The 18,929-nt window shown below is 38.8% G+C and overlaps 1 protein-coding gene across 2 annotated transcripts; it reads left to right on the top strand.

Moving 5' to 3' along the window:
* Positions 1 to 1,222: 1,222 nt before the first annotated feature.
* Positions 1,223 to 13,102, top strand: LOC137282750 (kyphoscoliosis peptidase-like). Of its 2 annotated transcripts, none has more exons than XM_067814537.1 (5): positions 1,223 to 1,424; positions 8,399 to 9,273; positions 9,797 to 9,912; positions 10,254 to 10,358; positions 11,493 to 13,102. In XM_067814537.1, exons 2-5 carry the CDS (start codon positions 8,407 to 8,409, stop codon positions 12,802 to 12,804), a joined length of 2,400 nt encoding a protein of 799 aa, XP_067670638.1. In that variant the 5' UTR covers positions 1,223 to 1,424; positions 8,399 to 8,406; the 3' UTR covers positions 12,805 to 13,102. The 2 variants fall into 2 exon arrangements, with proteins under 2 accessions (XP_067670638.1, XP_067670639.1); XM_067814538.1 differs by having other exon boundaries at positions 1,261 to 1,424; positions 11,532 to 13,102.
* The last annotated feature ends 5,827 nt before the right edge of the window (positions 13,103 to 18,929 follow it).

Below are 18,929 nucleotides of genomic sequence, written 5' to 3'. Positions count from 1 at the left end.
AAAATACGACCCAAATGATTATGCATTTGCTTTTCTTAAACAGGTGGACAAAACACAAATATTATTTTTTTTCTAATACCTTAAGATTGTCACCTGTAAATGTGAATGTGTAAGTCACATCGGCAGATTCAAAGTCACATCGGCAATATCGTGTCTACATAACTCTAAGACAAACATCTTATCTATACAACCCTGTCGACGAACGACAGTAAAACCACTACATTATCACAGATTGAGTTAAAACTACCTACCAGGTGTCTTTGAAAGGAGGATATAATTTTGGACAATAGAGTGTAAAATTGGGCCATAGATTGCCAACAGCTGAGGATAGTCCACAGATGTGAATGTGTGCCAAGTTTGACTATATTTACAATCTTTGCAATGTAGAAAACGGTTAATATGTCTACGAATGTATGTAAAGTAAAACGTATTAGTAAATTCCTGCGTGTTTGGAGGTGTCGGACATTCATTGCTAAGCTATTTTCTCGAACGGTGTGATGAAGATCTGTTTTCCACTGATATTAATTAATTTGTTTGTTATTAATTATTATGAACAAGTAATCAGCCGAATATTAATACCGCATATGTCGTCCTGTAAAATGAGTTTCATAATATTTGCTATGAATCTCATCCATGAATTTCTGTAACATACATTTCGTGAACCATCAGCTTTCTTCAAAGCAAACACATGCATCTCATGCTGACCATGCACAATGGTAAATTTCACTGTGATCAGAGGTTCAGAATGAACCCAAGGTCACGTAGATGCATCTTAATAATAACCATATTCAAATCCTTGGATACATATTATACATTGGTTGTATGTACTATACACAACTCTAAGACTATTTGACATATACGCTAAGACTCTAAGACTGTTTGACATCCTCTTTGAACGTCCGGTGTGAACACTGTACCCACAGTAACTAAGGAAGACATATCGCATCTTGTTTCCAAGGATCCGAGTGTCATAAGAAATAGATAAGCGTTCGTCGTCCACTGGCTGTATAGGTACCTAAATATGTGTACCCATACGTAATCCGATATACCAACGATTAAATCATTATTATGTACGTGCTTAATGAACGGGTGGAGTAAAGGGGACATTGATATCGCTTACACTGTTACACACAATTCCGGAAGTCAAGACTTGCAGATTTCTTACTGTAATAGATTTTCCTGATAACATCTAAGGCCAGATAATAACGTGTGCATCAAATCTATAGATAACAACTTCAACCACCGGTTGTGTTAGGGGCTGTTTCTTGGCTACTGTTGTGTCAACTCAGCATGCAACTGCCCAATCGCTGCGCACGAGAGCAGACATACGTTTGTTATGACAACTCTTTTGATATGTATACTTAAACCATAATCTGCGATGAGTTGGAAATACACACAGGCATCAGAGTGGACATGTACTTAAGGTATGTATACAACCGGTAACTATAATATTTGTTATATGCTAAAATGAAGTTACAAAAGTGAGTTTTGACCTGCAGGAGGCACCGTAACTTGCACATGTACTTCCCTTTGCAGTTTTATGTCAGAAGAATACAATCGCTGAAGGTATCGTAATCCGTCTGTCACTGATATTACGTTTTATGTCAAGCGACGCAGCAATGATCAGGCCAGGCGAATGAACGGGGTAGTCACTCGTGTTGTAAGTTTCGTTTCTTAACCTTTGTTATTTAGTTGAAACAACTTGGCAATAAACCGTAAAGTTTTATATTCAGATTTATACTCAAAGGCAAATGTCAGTGCAATCAACATAGTTGACACATAAATGAGAATTGTTTATGACGCCCTTTCACATTCTTTGTGGTATACTGGATACATAATCATCATGACCACGGAAAAAGTGGCCATCCGCCTTCAACTACACCATGAAACGAGCAGTGGATTCAAACCAGGGACACTGACTGACAGAATAGTTGTGGTGCCAACAGGCTATCGCCAAGGACTATATCGAGTCAAAAAAGAAACTTTGCAAAATGTAATTTTGAAAAATGTTACGATAGTGGATTTTCCGTGATTTGAGGGTTCTTTTTATTAATTATTATGCGGTGGTTGTAGTTGGGTCACACTATTTAAGGTGTTGGTGTTAATTATTATGGGTCACATTTCCTACAGAGAACTGTTAAAGCGGCACGCCTCTAAGGCACTACTTTGAAGCTATCTGCCCTGGGCTTTCTATTTGCTGACTTCCGGGAGACTGTTCTTGAGCATTCCACGTTAGTGGCGGTGGTCGTATGTGCTTTCAGTTAATGACTGAATGTACATATAAAATTTAGTTGCCGTGTAATGGACGGACACGGGAACACACAGACTACTGGAGTAGCATCATTAATCTCCGTCAACGCCTGATCTACATAACCGCTGCCTGACCGCTCGTCGTTTAAATTTACATTCTGCATAACTGTTTCTCACTCTCTGTGTAAATCAAGACTTTGCTGTTTATTTTGTGACCCATTGCCTTAGGGTTTTGCCATTTGTATTGCATTTCAAATCGGTATTGTGAAATTGACTTGCGATTTTGAAAATCTTGCTCTCTTTGCTTAATAATACAATATTTGAATGTTTCAGACTTTGTTCTGTTTTGCTGGTTCACAGGAGATTTCTTACACCTTTTGTCACGACAATTGTTTGACTGTTAAAGAAATAATGAATATTTTTTGTCTGATGATACCTCTTCGTATCCGAAATGGGATCCCTATCTTTCGACTCTAGAAAAACACTCAAACCCATTCATTCGTCGTTCAAATGACGTTAATGCCAAATCAGGTTTTACACGCGCAGTCGATCACATGATCTTCGCATCGAGGTGTTTTTCTTCATTTGCATGTGTTTTCATTGTTTTCAAAAATTGAAAAAACACCTTTAAACCACAGTTCTAAGGGTACTGTAAATGCCACGATTGTCAAATGCGCAACATGTACGTGCCGTTGGCATGTTACAAGCGGGAACATCAGTTATTGACGTCGCAAGAGCAATGGGATGCAGCCGTCGTTCCATGTATGACTTCCGTTCATAACTTCATCCTTTAGTTTTGTCAAATATTGTAGAGGAAAAAAAACTGGACTTTTAAGTGACTGCAACTGCGCAATTCTCGAGCTCATACTGGTGTACTCATAACTGTTCACTATCAAGTAGAGTCTGTAGATCTACCTTCGATCAGGGTGTAGTTGGGGAGGCTTTTGACCTGTCACCTGTATTTGCTGTAAGTTTATTTTCAGTGATTTCCACAACTTCGTTACGAGTTTCTCACAGTTTATACATCTCAAATATTGACATGTTTCGAAAGCGGTTCCTGAGTTTCCCAAGCAGGTGCACTAGCTAAAAAGCTATACGTGAACTTTCCTAGACCACTCATAAATTCGCCAACCCCAACTGTGAATGTGCAATCAAACAAAGGGTTGCAAAATGGCTTGCTGAAGATATTTGATGGCGTTTTGCATCTATATCAACATCCTGATGTCCAGGTTTATTACAACATGATTAGCATTGAAATGTGAACCTTTCATTTCAATCTCACTTGTATTCAACGATACAATTGTCAAAAAGAAATACGTACCCTCAATCTGAAAATGTCAAGCGTATATACATATTTCAATTTACTTCACTACATGGAAAATTCAAAGACACCATTGGTGAGACACTCAGTTACATATGTACATTGAAAAATTAGAGCTTAAATCGTTCACCTCCTGAGGTGGCTTCAATATAATGTGGATACATTCCGACAGAAAAACTTCAATGTCATGTGGGTAAATTTCAACAGAAAAACTTCAATATAATGAGGATAAATTTCAACAGAAAAACTTCAATATAAGGAACAAAAATACGACAGAAATCCTACTGCTAGACACATATTAGATATCACTAAACGCATTTGTGACAAGAGAGGCGGTACAACGAATTGGTTGAGTACACGATTATGCACGTGCAAGACATGCTAACCGTGACATGAAATCAACACCACATATTCCTTCGAATGATAAGACTGCAATTTCAGGCATAAGATACTGATATTCCACTCAGCTGTTAGCAATTTAGACACATCTAGCCACAAATTAAAAATACACATATGCTACGACTAAAAACAGTGGAAAGTCTAAATTTACTGTAATGTTTATGGACTTATGTACCCTCTCAGGAGGACAATAATTTTACAGTACTTCAACCCCCTTCGAGGATACAGTCATTAACAAGCAGTTACGAAATTAAACTTCCAATAATTAAACTACATCTATCTACAGAACACATCAATCAAAACGCAACCAAAAAATCAAATTCCTAATTAAATAAGAACTGACGTTTGTAATAAGATCCTTAGCGGTTTAACATTGCAATATTGATCCCTTGTGATGGAGAATTCGACACAGTCTAGCAGAATATGCTTGACCGTGACTCTCTCATCACAAGGGATAAAAAACGGAGGATCCTCACCTTTTGGAATATATGCGTGAGTATATCTAGTATGGCCAATACGACATCGTCTTAAAATAACCTCTTCAAATCTGAACTGACAGCCCAAGTGTGTGTAACCAATATAGGGTTTTATCGCATGTAATTTATTTATACCTACTTGGGTGTCCCACTTCTTTTACATCAGATCACGGATATAAGATCTAATGGTGGCTTTGTAATCAGTGTATGGGATAAGAAGTGGTGACACAGATTTGTTGTGTGCTGCTTTAGCCGCAAGGCCAGCCAATGTGTTACCAGAGAGTCCTACATGGCAGGGTAACCAACAGAAGACGATGTCGCAGTGGCCAGATTATTATACAATTCAATAATTTCAATTACAAGTGGATGTTTACAAGAAATATTTTTAATAGCCTGAAGGCAGGAAAGAGAGTCGGAATACATTATATACTGTTTATGTTTAGGATGTCTTTGAATATATTTAAGAGTCGTTAGTATGGCGTTAGCTTCAGCTGTGAAAAAAGAGCTGTTGTCTGGTAATCTAGAAGATATTGTTCTGGATCCAATGACAGTGGCACAAGCCACTGCGCCACCGTCCATGGACCCATCTGTAAATAAGGATTTATATTTGCTATATTTATGTTTTAATTGATTATGTTCTTGTTTGCATTGTAAGTCATTAGTTTCTGATTTTTAAAATGTAGTTAATGTTATGTCAACTTGTGGCCTAACCAACTTCCAAGGAGGAGAAGAAAGAAGTCGGAAAGGAGCTATATTTTCCAACTCAATACTAGAAGCAGCAAGAAATGGCTTAATTCTGAACCCAAGAGGCGGAACAAGGGAAGACTTTTTGTTATACAAATCCTCATAAAGAGGATTAAAGACACAATTAAATGCAGGATTAGACTCATTAGAAGCTATTTTTGTAATGTACTGTAAAGATAGTTTTATACGGCGTTGGTTGAGAGAAGGCTCATCAGCCTCGACGTACAAATTGTTGATAGGAGAAGTTCTAAAAGAACCGACACAAAGTCTTAGGCCTTGGTGGTGCACAGGATCAAGTAGTTTTACGTTGCTTTGACAAGCTCCACCATATACGATGGAGCCGTAATCAAGTTTCGATCGCACGAATGATCTATTTAAGTGAAGGGGGGTAGTCTGATCCCCTCCCCATTTTGAACAACCTTTAATAAATCGAGAACTTTCAAGCATTTGGCTTTTAGGGACTTAATATGCGACATAGAGGTCAAATGTGAATCGAAAGTAAGTCCCAAGAACTTAGCCTCCTTAACAACTTTGATAGGGGTGCCACTTAGAAATAGTTCTGGGTCTTTATGCGGTTTATATTTACGGCAGAAGTGTACACAATCGGTTTTTGTTTTAGAAAAAAATTGAAGACACTATTTATCTATTTTGTTTAAACACAACTGTAGTTGCCGTTCAATAGTATGCATATTTTTTCCATGACAAGAAATATTAAAATCATCCACAAATAACGATCCATCAATTGAATCGTTTAAAACTTTAGATTATCTTGATGCTAAAAAGAGTGACAGACAAAATACTGCCTTGTGGAACATCCTGATCCTGATTGTAATGATCAGACAGGGACCTGGAACTGTCTGTCATTTATAAAGTTGGCTATGAATTCAGGCTAACGACCTCGCAAACCGAAGTCATGTAAATCCCTTAAAATGCCACATTTCTATGTTGTATCATATGCCTTCTCAAGATAAAAAAAGACAGATACAGCGTGTTGTTTATTGATCGGTGCGTTTTTAACAAATGATTCTAAACGCACTAACTGATCGACTGTACTTCTGTTTTTCCGGAAACAACATTATATATCTGTAATGAGATTATTTGTTTCCAAGTACCAAACAAGTCGATTATTTACCAGGCGTTCCGTGGTTTTGCAAACACAGCTAGTTAGTGAAACCGGACGATAATTGGATGGATCCGTATGATCACGTCCAGGTTTACGTATTGGCCCTACTATAGCATCACGCCATGAAGAAGGTAATTTCCCGGAGTGTCATCACAAATTGATAAGAGCGTCTCTAAACAGGATTCTGGTAAGTGCTTCAGGAGTTGATAATGTATGTTATCAGCTCCTGTAAAAGTGTCATGAGCTTGATCAAGAGCAGTATGGAGTTCATGAATAGAAAAAGTCTCATTATAATCTTTCCCATTATCTGAGTTGAAATTAATAGTTATCTTGTCTTGTTGTTTTTGATACCTCTGGAATTTAGGTAAATAATTAGAAGAGGCCCATATCCTTGTTGTTTCTTGCTGCACTCAATTAGTAAAGCACCCGAACGTAAGCGTCTAATGTTCTTAACACCTCCTGCAATACCTTGAATACCCTTAGATACTGCGAAAGGGTTCAGCTTTAATGGTGTCTTGTCAGGAGTTTCAACAACAAGGAAGCGTGGCCAATACTCAGTCGATAGAGACTGTTTGTGGTCAGTATCAACAGGATCAATTTCAAGTGGACGTTTTTATTTTGTTTTTGTTTTTTGGTTTTTTTTTTGGTTTTTTTTTGGGGGGGGAGGGGGGGGTGTATTTCATCATCCGAGCTCCCCATCCACCACGGAGTATCACAAGGGCAGTGCTAAAGCAAGGGGGCCTCCAGCTTGCAGCACCAAGGATACCCGGATGATATACTCCAGTAGAAGAATTATAAATAATTAGTCTACCATATTGGCCCATGAGCCATCGCCTTCTGGCATAAGACTCTAGGCAAAGTTCAAAGCAACATAATTCAACATCAAACATGTTTTAGACATTAAAGCCAAGACTAATATCAATCAAAATCAGTTCCAAATCATACTTGTGCAATGATAAATAAATTTATAATCTATGCACAGGGCTTGCCATGACCAGCCGATTGGTTGAACCGGGCCCATTCAACCTCCTGTCTGGGTGAAGTAAGGGTCGAAGGGGTGTATTGAGCAAAGGGAACACGATTACAGGCCCCCAGTGCCCTCAACCCCCAGACTCCCGTCCTCCACCGACACAAGGCCGCAACCCACGGCAAACGGATTGGTGGACCAAATATCCCCCCGGGTCCACAACGGGGGTGTTGGCGAGCTCTTCGCGTTGCCCAGCACCCACCACGAGGAGGTGGCTCACCACGGGTGCCCACAAGCATTTTAGATATTCAACAATTTTGTTTAAAAAAATCCAGGAAAATGTCATTTGCTTCGTGAAATGGATCGGTGGTCCTAAACATATTTGCTCAGTATATTGTGTTGATTCAATTCGTTGGGATTGTAGCTGTTCCCAAATCGAGTGTGCGTTAACAATTCATGCGTAAAACGCACGGGGAAAATGAACTTCTCGATATTTGTCAGACAACCTGTCTCCCTCTTGTTTCAAGTGGATCGTTCTGTGGGCGTTCCCAAGTATGGAAATTGGGGTCATTTGTCAGGTCGTGGATCATCTTATATGTGTTTACCAGTACCTACCCATATTTTAACAAGAGACTGCAAGTGATGACATTTTTATGTATGCTCCTTTTACAAGTTTGGACTTATGTCAGATCGTATTCTGCTCCGGCACTGAGATATCATACACAGTTTCACATGAATATCCCTCTGAAACATTCTGATGATTTTGATCTGACTGCCTGATTAACGCAGTCATTTCACGTATTCTAGTATGTCGAGAACAGTGGACCGTTTGGTATGAACTTCGACAGTTAAGGGCGCAGTACAAATAAAAACACTTGTGCGTTATTGTTCTTATCAGAAGTAGGCAATCCAACTGGCTGTACTGACTGTAGGGTGTATTGAGGATTCAATTGGTTGTGTTGACTGTAAGGTGTATTAAGAATTCAAGTGGTTGTGTTGACTGTAGGGTGTATTGAGGATTCAAGCGACTATGCTGACCATAGGGTATAGTTGGCAAATATGCTGGTTGTGCTGACTGTCGGATTTGGATGTACTGACTTATGCTTCGTCCGTTTCAGGTTTCATAATGGGATGTGTAAAATCGAAACAAGTCGGCGTGCTGGAACAAGCCGCTGGTCAAGCGGAACCCATAAGCAACGACCCCCGGGTCCCAATCAGTCCCCACAATATGGAGAAGGAACACAAGTTACCTTCTCTAGAAGAACTCAAGGAGGAATCCAAAAGCGAAGACTCTAACATTCAAGTTAGTCCCGCTATGGAGCAGAAAGATCTGTTACCATGTCCAGAAGAACCCACAAGCAACAACATTCCAGTAAGTCTCGAATTTATGGAGGAGGGAGACATGTTATCTATTCCGGAAGGACTCACAGAAGAATACATAAGTCACGGCGCTCACATTACAGTTAGTCCTGCTAGTGTGGAGAAGAAAGACACGTCACCTTCTCCTGAAGGGCCCAGAGAAGACCCCACAGACAACAGTAACATTTCATATAGTCCCAACAATACGGAGAATATGGAGAAAGAAGACGTGCTACCTTGTCCGGAAGTACCCAGAGAAGAGCCCACAAGCATCGACCGTTACGTCCTAGTTATTCACCACGATATGGAGAATATGGAGATACACGACATATCACCTTCTACGGAAGAACTCAGAGAACCTACAAGCATCGACCCTAACGTTCTAGTAGGTCTGTACGATACGGAGGAGGAAGACGTCTTACCTTCTCCCGAGGAACCCACAACAGAACCCACAAGCCACGACCCTAACATTCCAGTTAACCGCCATAAAATGAAGCATAAACGCCCGGTGCGTTCTCAAACAAACTGCGCCATCAACGATATTAGTCCTCCAGTAAAGCCCCCTAATACCAAAAAGAAAGACGCTGTACCTTCTCCTGAAGAGTTCGCTGCTATCGATGCCCATACCTTGAAGGTGAGAATGAACAGAATGTCTGTTGATAAGACTGTGTCCTAACTTAGCTGTCACGTCATACTACTCCATGTGGCGTAATTACTGGAAACTGTTTTGATGTGTTGAAGCATAGGGTGATCACTGCTCTATTTGGGCTCTTGATGTGCCACTCTAATTTGGTATGTATGTATGTGTGTGTATGTGTGTGTGTGTGTGTGTGTGTGTGTGTGTGTGTGTGTGTGTGGATGGATGGATGCTTGCATACCATATATTTGGTGACGTTAGGGTGTAACACTGCACAGAAAACAGTTGATGCACAACACGAACACTGATGAATTAATAGAAGCCCTGATTACAGAATATTGGTTACTCTAAAATTGGAATACCGGAACTCGTTTGTCCCAGGAGGCCAGTTTCGAGGAAAGCCGTTAGTTAGTTAGTTAGTTAGTTAGTTAGTTAGTTAGTTAGTTAGTTAGTTAGTTGCAGACGCTAAATGAATCTGAAAGTGTGTTAATATGTTATGTAATGGCTACATTTCGCCCAGACTCCAGCCAGTGTCTGCACATCTGTGACCTCCCTCGTACGGTACCTGGTGAAACCAGCTAGGAGTGACATGGAAAAAGTACGAGCCTTCTACAGATGGATTGCTGACAATATCAGGTGTGTTTGGTAGAAGTGTGTTGTGTGCGTCTGTTTTTTTTGACATATTTGTCGTTTAAGAGATTTGGAATACCCCGACAAAAGTTTAGCTGTCTCTCTCTAATTTGGTATGGACCAAACGGGTGCTTAAGCATTGATGTAAGGACACGAAGTAAGTGAGCGAGTCCTATATTCCGATATCTGTATCTAGAGCAATGTATAGGTGTTTCCAGGAATCATACCTGTAGTATAACTTATGCAAAATAACAAATGCTTCATTTGCTTCATTTCTTAAGCATGCTCGCAAAACTGCAACCACAGTTTTCCTTATTCGTCATCACAAACGCTAATATCTTTGACAGTTACGACACCAGCGGCAACTCTGGTGCTCAGGATGCTGAAGCGGTGCTGAAGCGGGGATCCTGTGTCTGTGAAGGATACGCCTCACTCTTTCAATCCCTCTGCGAGTATGTTATCTTTGTAAACATACGACGTTCACAGTGACTGAACTTGAAACGAAACACGCTGCCCGACATAAGTTTGACGCACTAATCTAATTGGAGTGATAAGCTGATTTTTACCCTTTGAGAGTTTATTGTGTTCATTGTGAAAGATATATCGATCAGATCATTTACTGAGTGTAAGCAGCCCCTGTGCTACTTAACTGTCATGGATAAGGAGCTCTGACATTCGTTTTTATCGTGCGTTCAGCTAAAATTGCATTTTCATAACATGGTAGTGACTGCAACCCTCCCTAATTTTCGTTAGTTGTAAATGTCAGAAGTGGATAACCGACAGTGTCCGAAACTCCTTTCTAGAAATTATCAGTTTGAATTGCCCTTTTATTCACAGACGATTACCGCAATATAAAACGTTTTACATACCAATCAGACATTTTCTTCAAAATGATCATAACAGGGGACATCCGTCTTATCTGTTTGATTGACATTATGAATAATAGGAAAAGTTTGATCCAGGGTAATTTCATGCTGCGGTGTACGTTTATTTCCTGTTGGTATACTGGACCAGAAAACGACCTCAGTAAGAATCCATAACAAAATGTAAATTTGTAATTTTGATTATCAAATACAATCAAATGTAAGAAAAAGTAACAAACCGGAAGAATGTGACTGCAGTTGGTGACAGTTTTTGTACTAATGGTCATAAGCGCAATACACATTTTAGTTGGGATTACACATTCTCAGTGGTTGCAAGTCGGCAGTTAACCTGTGTTACTAGTCATGAAGATGGAAAACGTTCTGACAAGTTCCTTTCATCTTGGAAAATAACAATATTTTTTATGAACAAAACTGTGCCACCCCAAATGTCATGTTTCTATATTGAACAATGACAGTGCCAGCTATTGAGCCTAAATTATGACAAAGAGTGTATTATACCCTTCATCCATCATGACAATCAGTATTTTTAGCCTTGTGTTGGAGAAGCGTATCGATGTCATTGATTTTTCTCAGGTAGCAGTCAAGTATGACGGTCAGAACTTGCTCATATAATTATTGTCTCTTAATGTGATTATAATTTTAGCAGGTGAAGGCAAATTCATTTCATATCTTGGCACGTGATATTTATCGTCATTGTTACAGGAAATGCAAGATACCTTGCAAGAAGGTTTCTGGTTTCAGCAAGGCATTCGGCTATGACGCAGAAATCCCCTTCACTTTAAACACACAAACGGACCACGCCTGGAACATTGTGTACGTTCAGGATGAGTGGCGCCCTATTGAGTGCACGTGGGGAGCAGGACACTTGACTAACAACCGCACATACGAGAAAAAATTTGAAGAATTCTATTTCCTCACCGATCCTGAAGATTTCGTCATCAAACACCTCCCATATGTTGACAAAAATGTGGAAGCTAGTATCCCTCTACAGCTGTTGAAAAACCCTTACACCCTAGAGAAGTTCAACAATGCTCTTTGTCCAACCGTCGACGGTATCAAGTGGAGGTTTGAATGTACGAGCCACAAAACTCAAGTAATCACAGTAGACAAGGAATGTGAAATCACCTTTAAGACCCAAAATGTGAAACTCAGCGGAATAATGTGCCACCTAAAGGAGAAGAACACACAACAAGATTACACTCAGTATGTCCTCTTAAGGAAACAGGGAGACAAGTATACTGCAAAGATTACTCCACCGAAAGAAAGTAAGTACAACTTTGGTATCTATGGCAAGCCGCATTCGGCATCAGGTCCAACACACAACTGGATGATCACCTTTGTTTTAAGGTGTCAGTCTGTTGCCAAAGATCTGCATCCATATCCCGATAAAAAAGGATACTGGGGTGCCAGCGAGGCCGCCATTCAATATGGCTTCACCAGCGACATACTGGGTAAGGATGTGGTGACAACATCGACTGGCGAAGCAGAGCTGCGCATAGAGACGTCGCAATTAGTACCGATTTCACTGCGTCTTGCACAAGCAGAATCAAATCATGATCTAGATCGATATGTGTTTGGTTTTTATGAAGGCAACACACTCGTCATCAAAGCAAGAGTACCCCGTGTTGGCTTTTACAAACTGTCCTTATTTGGAAAACGTCCCGAGAACTTTGAATCAACTACGTTGAGCCATGTTGCCGATTTTCTGATTGACAGCAGGAAATCTGTGACCAACGTTCTTCCTTTCCCACGTGCCTACACCGCTGCTGACAACTATGGCTGTCAACTGCTCGAGCCTCTTTCAGGGGATCTTCCAGCCAATCAGGATGTACAAATTAAACTAACATCAGACAGTTTAACTGAGTTAATGGTTAACAATCAAGTTAGGGAAAAGGAAGGTAAAGAGTTTAACTTTATCTTCAGAACACCGTCAGCAGGGGAAGAACTGTGTGTGTTTGGTACAAATGGGGGCAGTTCCAGCTTTTCCGGCCTCTACATGTACAAAATTGTATAACTCAATGTTTCGTTGGGACACTGCAAGGAAAGAAAAGGGGCTGGTTTGAAACTTGACAGCTTGCTTGATCTGTCATCAGGAAGACACCTAATGTTTGTTTGTTTTCATATTTGCGTCTCGTTATTATTTAAACACATCATCTTGTAGGAATGTTGTTGACATTACAAGATGCGTGTGCAGATGCTTTTGCCGGTATTTCACACAATAGATCTAAGAATGTGCTTCAAGTATGTGGATAATTGCAGTGATAACATTATGCACGCACAAGGTGAACTTAAATAAAGAATTTCTAAAGTGATAATTTCTTAATGTCTGAATCTGAATCTGAACCACAGATCCCATCATTTCCTTCAACACCAAACAGAAATATCTAGTATGAGTGTGAAAGGATTAATAAGATACCTTACTGTGGGTTAATCTGCGTGAGGGTTCTGCTATGGAATGACAACAGAAATAAATGATAAATGGTTGAGACGTGTCAATTCTGAGAGGCACTTTAATAACTGGTGTTGGCCTTCACAGGAAGTGGAATCGGTTTTTGTGAGTAGTCGCCACTGGGCTTACTTTGGCCCTGGAGATATGCATTTTCAGGCTTTCCTTATAGCAAGTAGACCATAAGTGTTGACAAACTCCGTTTGTAGTTTATATTGTTTTGTCCAGATAGTGATATTATAGGGGGGCAGCTGTACCGCTGCTTCCCCGGCCCTGTACAACCAGAGCTTAAACGTAGTTATCTACCTTGAAGAATAGTTTTCTAACACTTTGGGTGATGTTATTTCATCAATTATTTTAGGCAAGTAAAGCTTTCGTAAACCATACCATTGAAATTTTGTTCGTTTCCTAGACTATGTAAAAGATTTGACATCACATGAAATACCAGTTCAAACTTAGTCCTCCTCTATATATAAGTAGTAAAACATTACATAAAACATTACTATATTGGCGGCCATCTTGGCAACCATTTTGAATTCTGGGTAATATGAAATAATTCCATATAACATGCTGTCACTCTTGAAGTAAACAAGAAACGGAAACAACTGGTTCTAGGAACAAAAATAATGTAAACTTCCAATTAATAACTCACCACCACACATTTTCATGAAAAGTCAGAGAATCGCTAAACTCCCGTCTCAAAGCTGTAAAACATTGTATTACCACGACATGACCATACAAGATTACTTGTTTTGTGCCCAAGCCACCACTCTAGAAGAGACAAGTGTCACAAACCATCAAAAGTATCAACTGTGATGTAAATGGAAACATTCGGTATTAACTTTTATGCAAATTTGAATTCAAAATGGCGGCCAAACACAAAAATATGTCAAATATTTTCTACATACTTTAGCAAGACACAAAAGTCAAAATGAAAGTGGGCAGTTTGACAGTAGTAAAGTTATCCATTATTAACTTTGAGGTGTTGTCGGGCAGCAAACCAAATGTCATGAAAATGCTCAATAATGCTCCACCACTTAAAATGGCCTGTGATAAAAACTCCTACAATCTGGGAGGATTACGGGCCTTTCCATGAGCCCAAGACATCATACTAACTGGAAATAGTGTCAAACCAAATCTGTACTAGGAAGGCTACGGAATCTTATTTCTACGCCCCCTTTTGAGATGGGTAATAACGGCCTCACCAAATCTGGACCGACAACCCAAGTAGGCAAAACCGATAGTTATTTATACCCACATAGGTGTCCCACTTCTTCTTCTGCATCTGATCACGGATAAAATTTGCTCTCAAAGATTTGTTGAGAGCTGCTTTGGCATAGAGATCGGGTATTGTGTTACCAGAAATGCCTACATTACTGGGTAACCAACACAAGACGATGTCGTACTGGCCACTAGCAAGACCATCATACAACTGAATGATTTCTGTTAAAAGTGCATGTTTGCATGGAAAAGTTTAGGATGTTTCTGAATCTTATTTAAGAACTGTTGATATGGCGTTTCCTTCAGCTGTAAAAATAGAAATGATTTCCAGTAATTTAGAAGATATTGTTCTGCATCCAATGACAGAGACACACGACATTGAGCCACCGTCCTTGGACCCATCAGTGCATAAGGATTTGTATTTGCAATATTTACATTTAAATTGATTCTATTCTTGTTTATATTGTAATTCATTAACTTTTGACCTGTTAAACGTGGTTAATGTTAATACTTTTACTGTCCTTCGATGGCAAAATTATACGTGCCCACTTTTATTAATTTTAATATTGATATAAATTAATATATTCTTGCACAATATGGCTGTAATATTGCCGATGTGAGGCTAAATATTAACTCACTCACTCACTCATAGTCAGTGAAATTTATACTCCTAAGCAAACTACAGATTTATCGCTCTGAATATATACACATACATACATGTATTCTTCTAAAAAATGGCCATTTTGTAGTTAAATGATTTGAAATGAGTGAGTGAGTTAAAATTTAAGTTACATTAGCAATATTTCAGCTATATCGTTACTAAAACAATATACACATTAACAATAATAAAAGATTGATTATACAATCCTGTCATCGAAGGGCAGTAAAAAAACCTAGAATATCACAGATATACATGTAAAACTAGTAATTATATCTAAAAATGGGACAACACAGTATAAAAACACGCTATAGAACAACAGAAGGTAGATTAACACACTAGGGATCATGGGGACGTACAGCACCTTTGCCACCTGCATGGACCCTAGATGGATTTACACCGTCTCCTCAGCCGCTGGCGATTGTATGAAATTTTATCCAAAATTAAATTAACACAAATACTACGCTTAAAAGTGCGCTGATAAGTTGATATTGATTTTGGGGCTCACGTACCCTCTCAAGAGGATAATAAGTTTACAATACTTCAACCCCCTTTGAGGTTACAGCCACAAACAATTCAAGTTCCTAATCTAAGCTACCAATAATTAAAATAATCTATCTACAGAACATATTACTCAAAATTCAGTCATGAAGTCAATTTCTTTAAAACAACAATGATTAAATGAGTGGTATAAAAATCAGTTTTGACATTGAAATATTTATCCCTTTTGATAAAGTGAGTGAGTTAATATTTAACGTCACATCGGCAATATTTCAGCCATATCGTGACAAGGACACTTAAATGAACACTTAAATGAAATATATGCACATTCTAAAATCTGTCAACGAAGGACAGTAAAACAAATAGTATATCACAAGTTTAATTAAAACCAGCATGAAAAAATAAAATCGATATCACTATTTAGACAATACAATATAAGTACAGGCTATAGATCGCCATCAACAGAAGGTAGATCACCACACTAGGGACCATAGGGACTTCCAGTACCTTTGCTACCTGCATGGACCCTAGCTGGATTTACATCATCCCTTCAGTTGCTGGCGAGTGTACAAAATGCTAACCAAAATTAAAACAACAAGAATACTGTGATTAAAAACCTGGTAGATTTCAATTTACATTGAAGGTATTTGGGCTTACGTACCCTCTCAGGAGGACAATGATTTTATAATACTTCAACAACCTTTGAGGGTACAGCCACTAAGAGTGAGTGAGTGAGTGAGTGAGTGAGTTAATATTTAACGTCACATCGGCAATATCTCAGCCATATCGTGACGAGAACATTTAATACTAAAATGAAATATATGTCTATCATAAAACCTGTCAGCGAAGGACAGTAAAACAACTAGGATATCACAGAGTAGAATATAAAACTAGTAACTATACCTAAAACAATTTATCTATACAGGACAATACAATGTAAAAATGGGCTATAGATTGCTAACAACTGAAGGTAGATCACCATACTAGGGACCATGGGGACTTACAGTACCTTTGCTACCTGCATGGACCCTAGCTGGATTTACATCATTCCCTCAGCCGTCAGCAATTTGTGAAATCTAGCCATACAATAAAAAGACGCATATTCTACGATTAAAAACCTGGAAATTTAGAATTGACTTTAACTGTTTGTGGACTTACGTACCCTCTCAGGAGGACAATAATTTTACAATACTTCAACCCCCTTTGAGGGTACAGCCACTAACAATTCTAGTTACAAATCTAAACAACCAATAATTAAAATACATCTATTTACAGAACACGTTATTAAACTTCTACCAAAAAATCAATTTCTTTTAAAAAAACAACGATTAAATGAGAATTAATGTTAGTAAAAAGATCCTTTACAGTTTTGACATTGAAATATTTATCCCTTGTGATGGAGAATTCGACACAGTCAAGCAGGATATGCTTGACCGTGACTCTCTCATCACAAGGGATACAAAACGGAGGATCTTCACCTTTCAATAGGTATGCATGAGTGAATCGTGTCTGGCCAATACGACATCGTCTTAAAATAACCTCTTCAAATCTGGACTGACAGCCCAAGTAGGTGTAACCAATATACGGTTTTATTTCATGTAATTTATTTATACCTACTTGGGTGTCCCACTTCTTCTGCATCAGATAACGGATGTAAGTTCTAATGCTAGCTTTGTAATCAGTGTAAGGAATAAGAAGTGGTGTCACAGATTTGTTGAGAGCTGCCTTGGCAGCAAGATCAGCCATTGCGTTACCGGAAATACCCACGTGGCTGGGTAACCAACAGAAGACGATGTCGTATTGGCCAGTAGCAAGATTATTATACAATTCAATAATGTCAATTAAAAGTGGATGTTTACATGATAAATTTTTAATCGCCTGGAGACAAGAAAGAGAGTCTGAATAGATTATATATTGTTTACGTTTAGGGTGTCTTTGAATATATTTAAGGGCTGTTAATATGGCGCTAGCTTCAGCTGTAAAAATAGAACTACTATCTGGTAATCTAGAAGATATTGTTCTGGATCCAATGACAGTGGCACAAGCCACAGCGCCACCATCCTTGGACCCATCTGTAAATAAGGATTTATAATTGCTATATTTATGTTTTAATTGATTATATTCTTGCTTATATTGTAATTCATTAGTCTCTGATTTTTTAAATGTGGTCAATGTTAGGTCTACTTGAGGCCTGACCAACTGCCAGGGAGGAGAAGAAAGAAGACGGGAGGGAGCTATGTTTTCCAGCTGAATCCCAGCAGCAGAAAGAAAGGGTTTAATTCTATGTCCCAGAGGCGGGACAAGAGAAGACTTTTTATTGTATAAATCCTCATAAAGGGGATTGAAAACACAGTTATATGCAGGGTTAGAATGATTAGAGTATAATTTAGTAATGTATTGTAAAGCTAACTTTATACGGCGCTGCTCAAGAGAAGGTTCATCAGCCTCAACATAGAGACTGTCAATAGGTGAAGTTCTAAAAGATCCAAGACAAAGCCTCAGACCTTGATGATGGACAGGATCAAGAAGTTTAAGATTGCTTTTGCAGGCTCCACCGTAAACGATTGAGCCATAATCAAGTTTAGAACGAACTAGTGATCGATAGAGATGGAGAAGGGTAGCTTGATCCCCTCCCCATTTTGAATTTGAAACAACTTTCAACAAGTCAAGTGCTTTCAGGCATTTAGTTTTAAGTGATTTAATATGTGGTAAAAACGTTAAATGTGAATCAAAGATTAGACCCAAGAATTTGGCTTCCTTCACAACTTTAATGGGCGTCCCATCTAGAGACAGTTCAGGGTCTTTATGTGGTTTGTATTTTCGACAAAAATGTATGCAGTTAGTTTTCGATTTAGAAAATTTAAAGCCGTTTTCAAGACACCATTTATTAATCCTGTTTAAACACAACTGCAATTGCCGTTCAATGGTATGCATATTTTTACCACGACAAGAAATATTAAAATCATCCACAAATAACGATCCATCAATTGAATCGTTTACAACTTTTGATAAACTGTTGATCTTGATGCTAAAAAGAGTGACTGACAAAATACTGCCTTGTGGAACACCCTGATCCTGATTGTAATGATCAGACAGGGTAGAGCCCACGCGGACCTGGAATTGTCTGTTATTTAAAAACTTGGCAATAAATTCAGGCAAACGACCTCGCAACCCGAAGTCATGTAAATCTCGTAAAATGCCATATTTCCAAGTAGTGTCATATGCTTTTTACAAATGATTCTAAACGCACTAAGTGATCGACAGTACTTCTGTTTTTGCGGAAACCACATTGTATATCTGTGATAAGGTTATT

The sequence above is a fragment of the Haliotis asinina genome, chromosome 4, assembly GCF_037392515.1.
Source record: "Haliotis asinina isolate JCU_RB_2024 chromosome 4, JCU_Hal_asi_v2, whole genome shotgun sequence".
In the NCBI taxonomy this organism is placed as follows: Eukaryota; Metazoa; Mollusca; class Gastropoda; order Lepetellida; family Haliotidae; genus Haliotis; species Haliotis asinina.
Note: the sequence above shows the minus strand (reverse complement) of the source record. Positions and strands in the feature narration are given on the sequence as shown.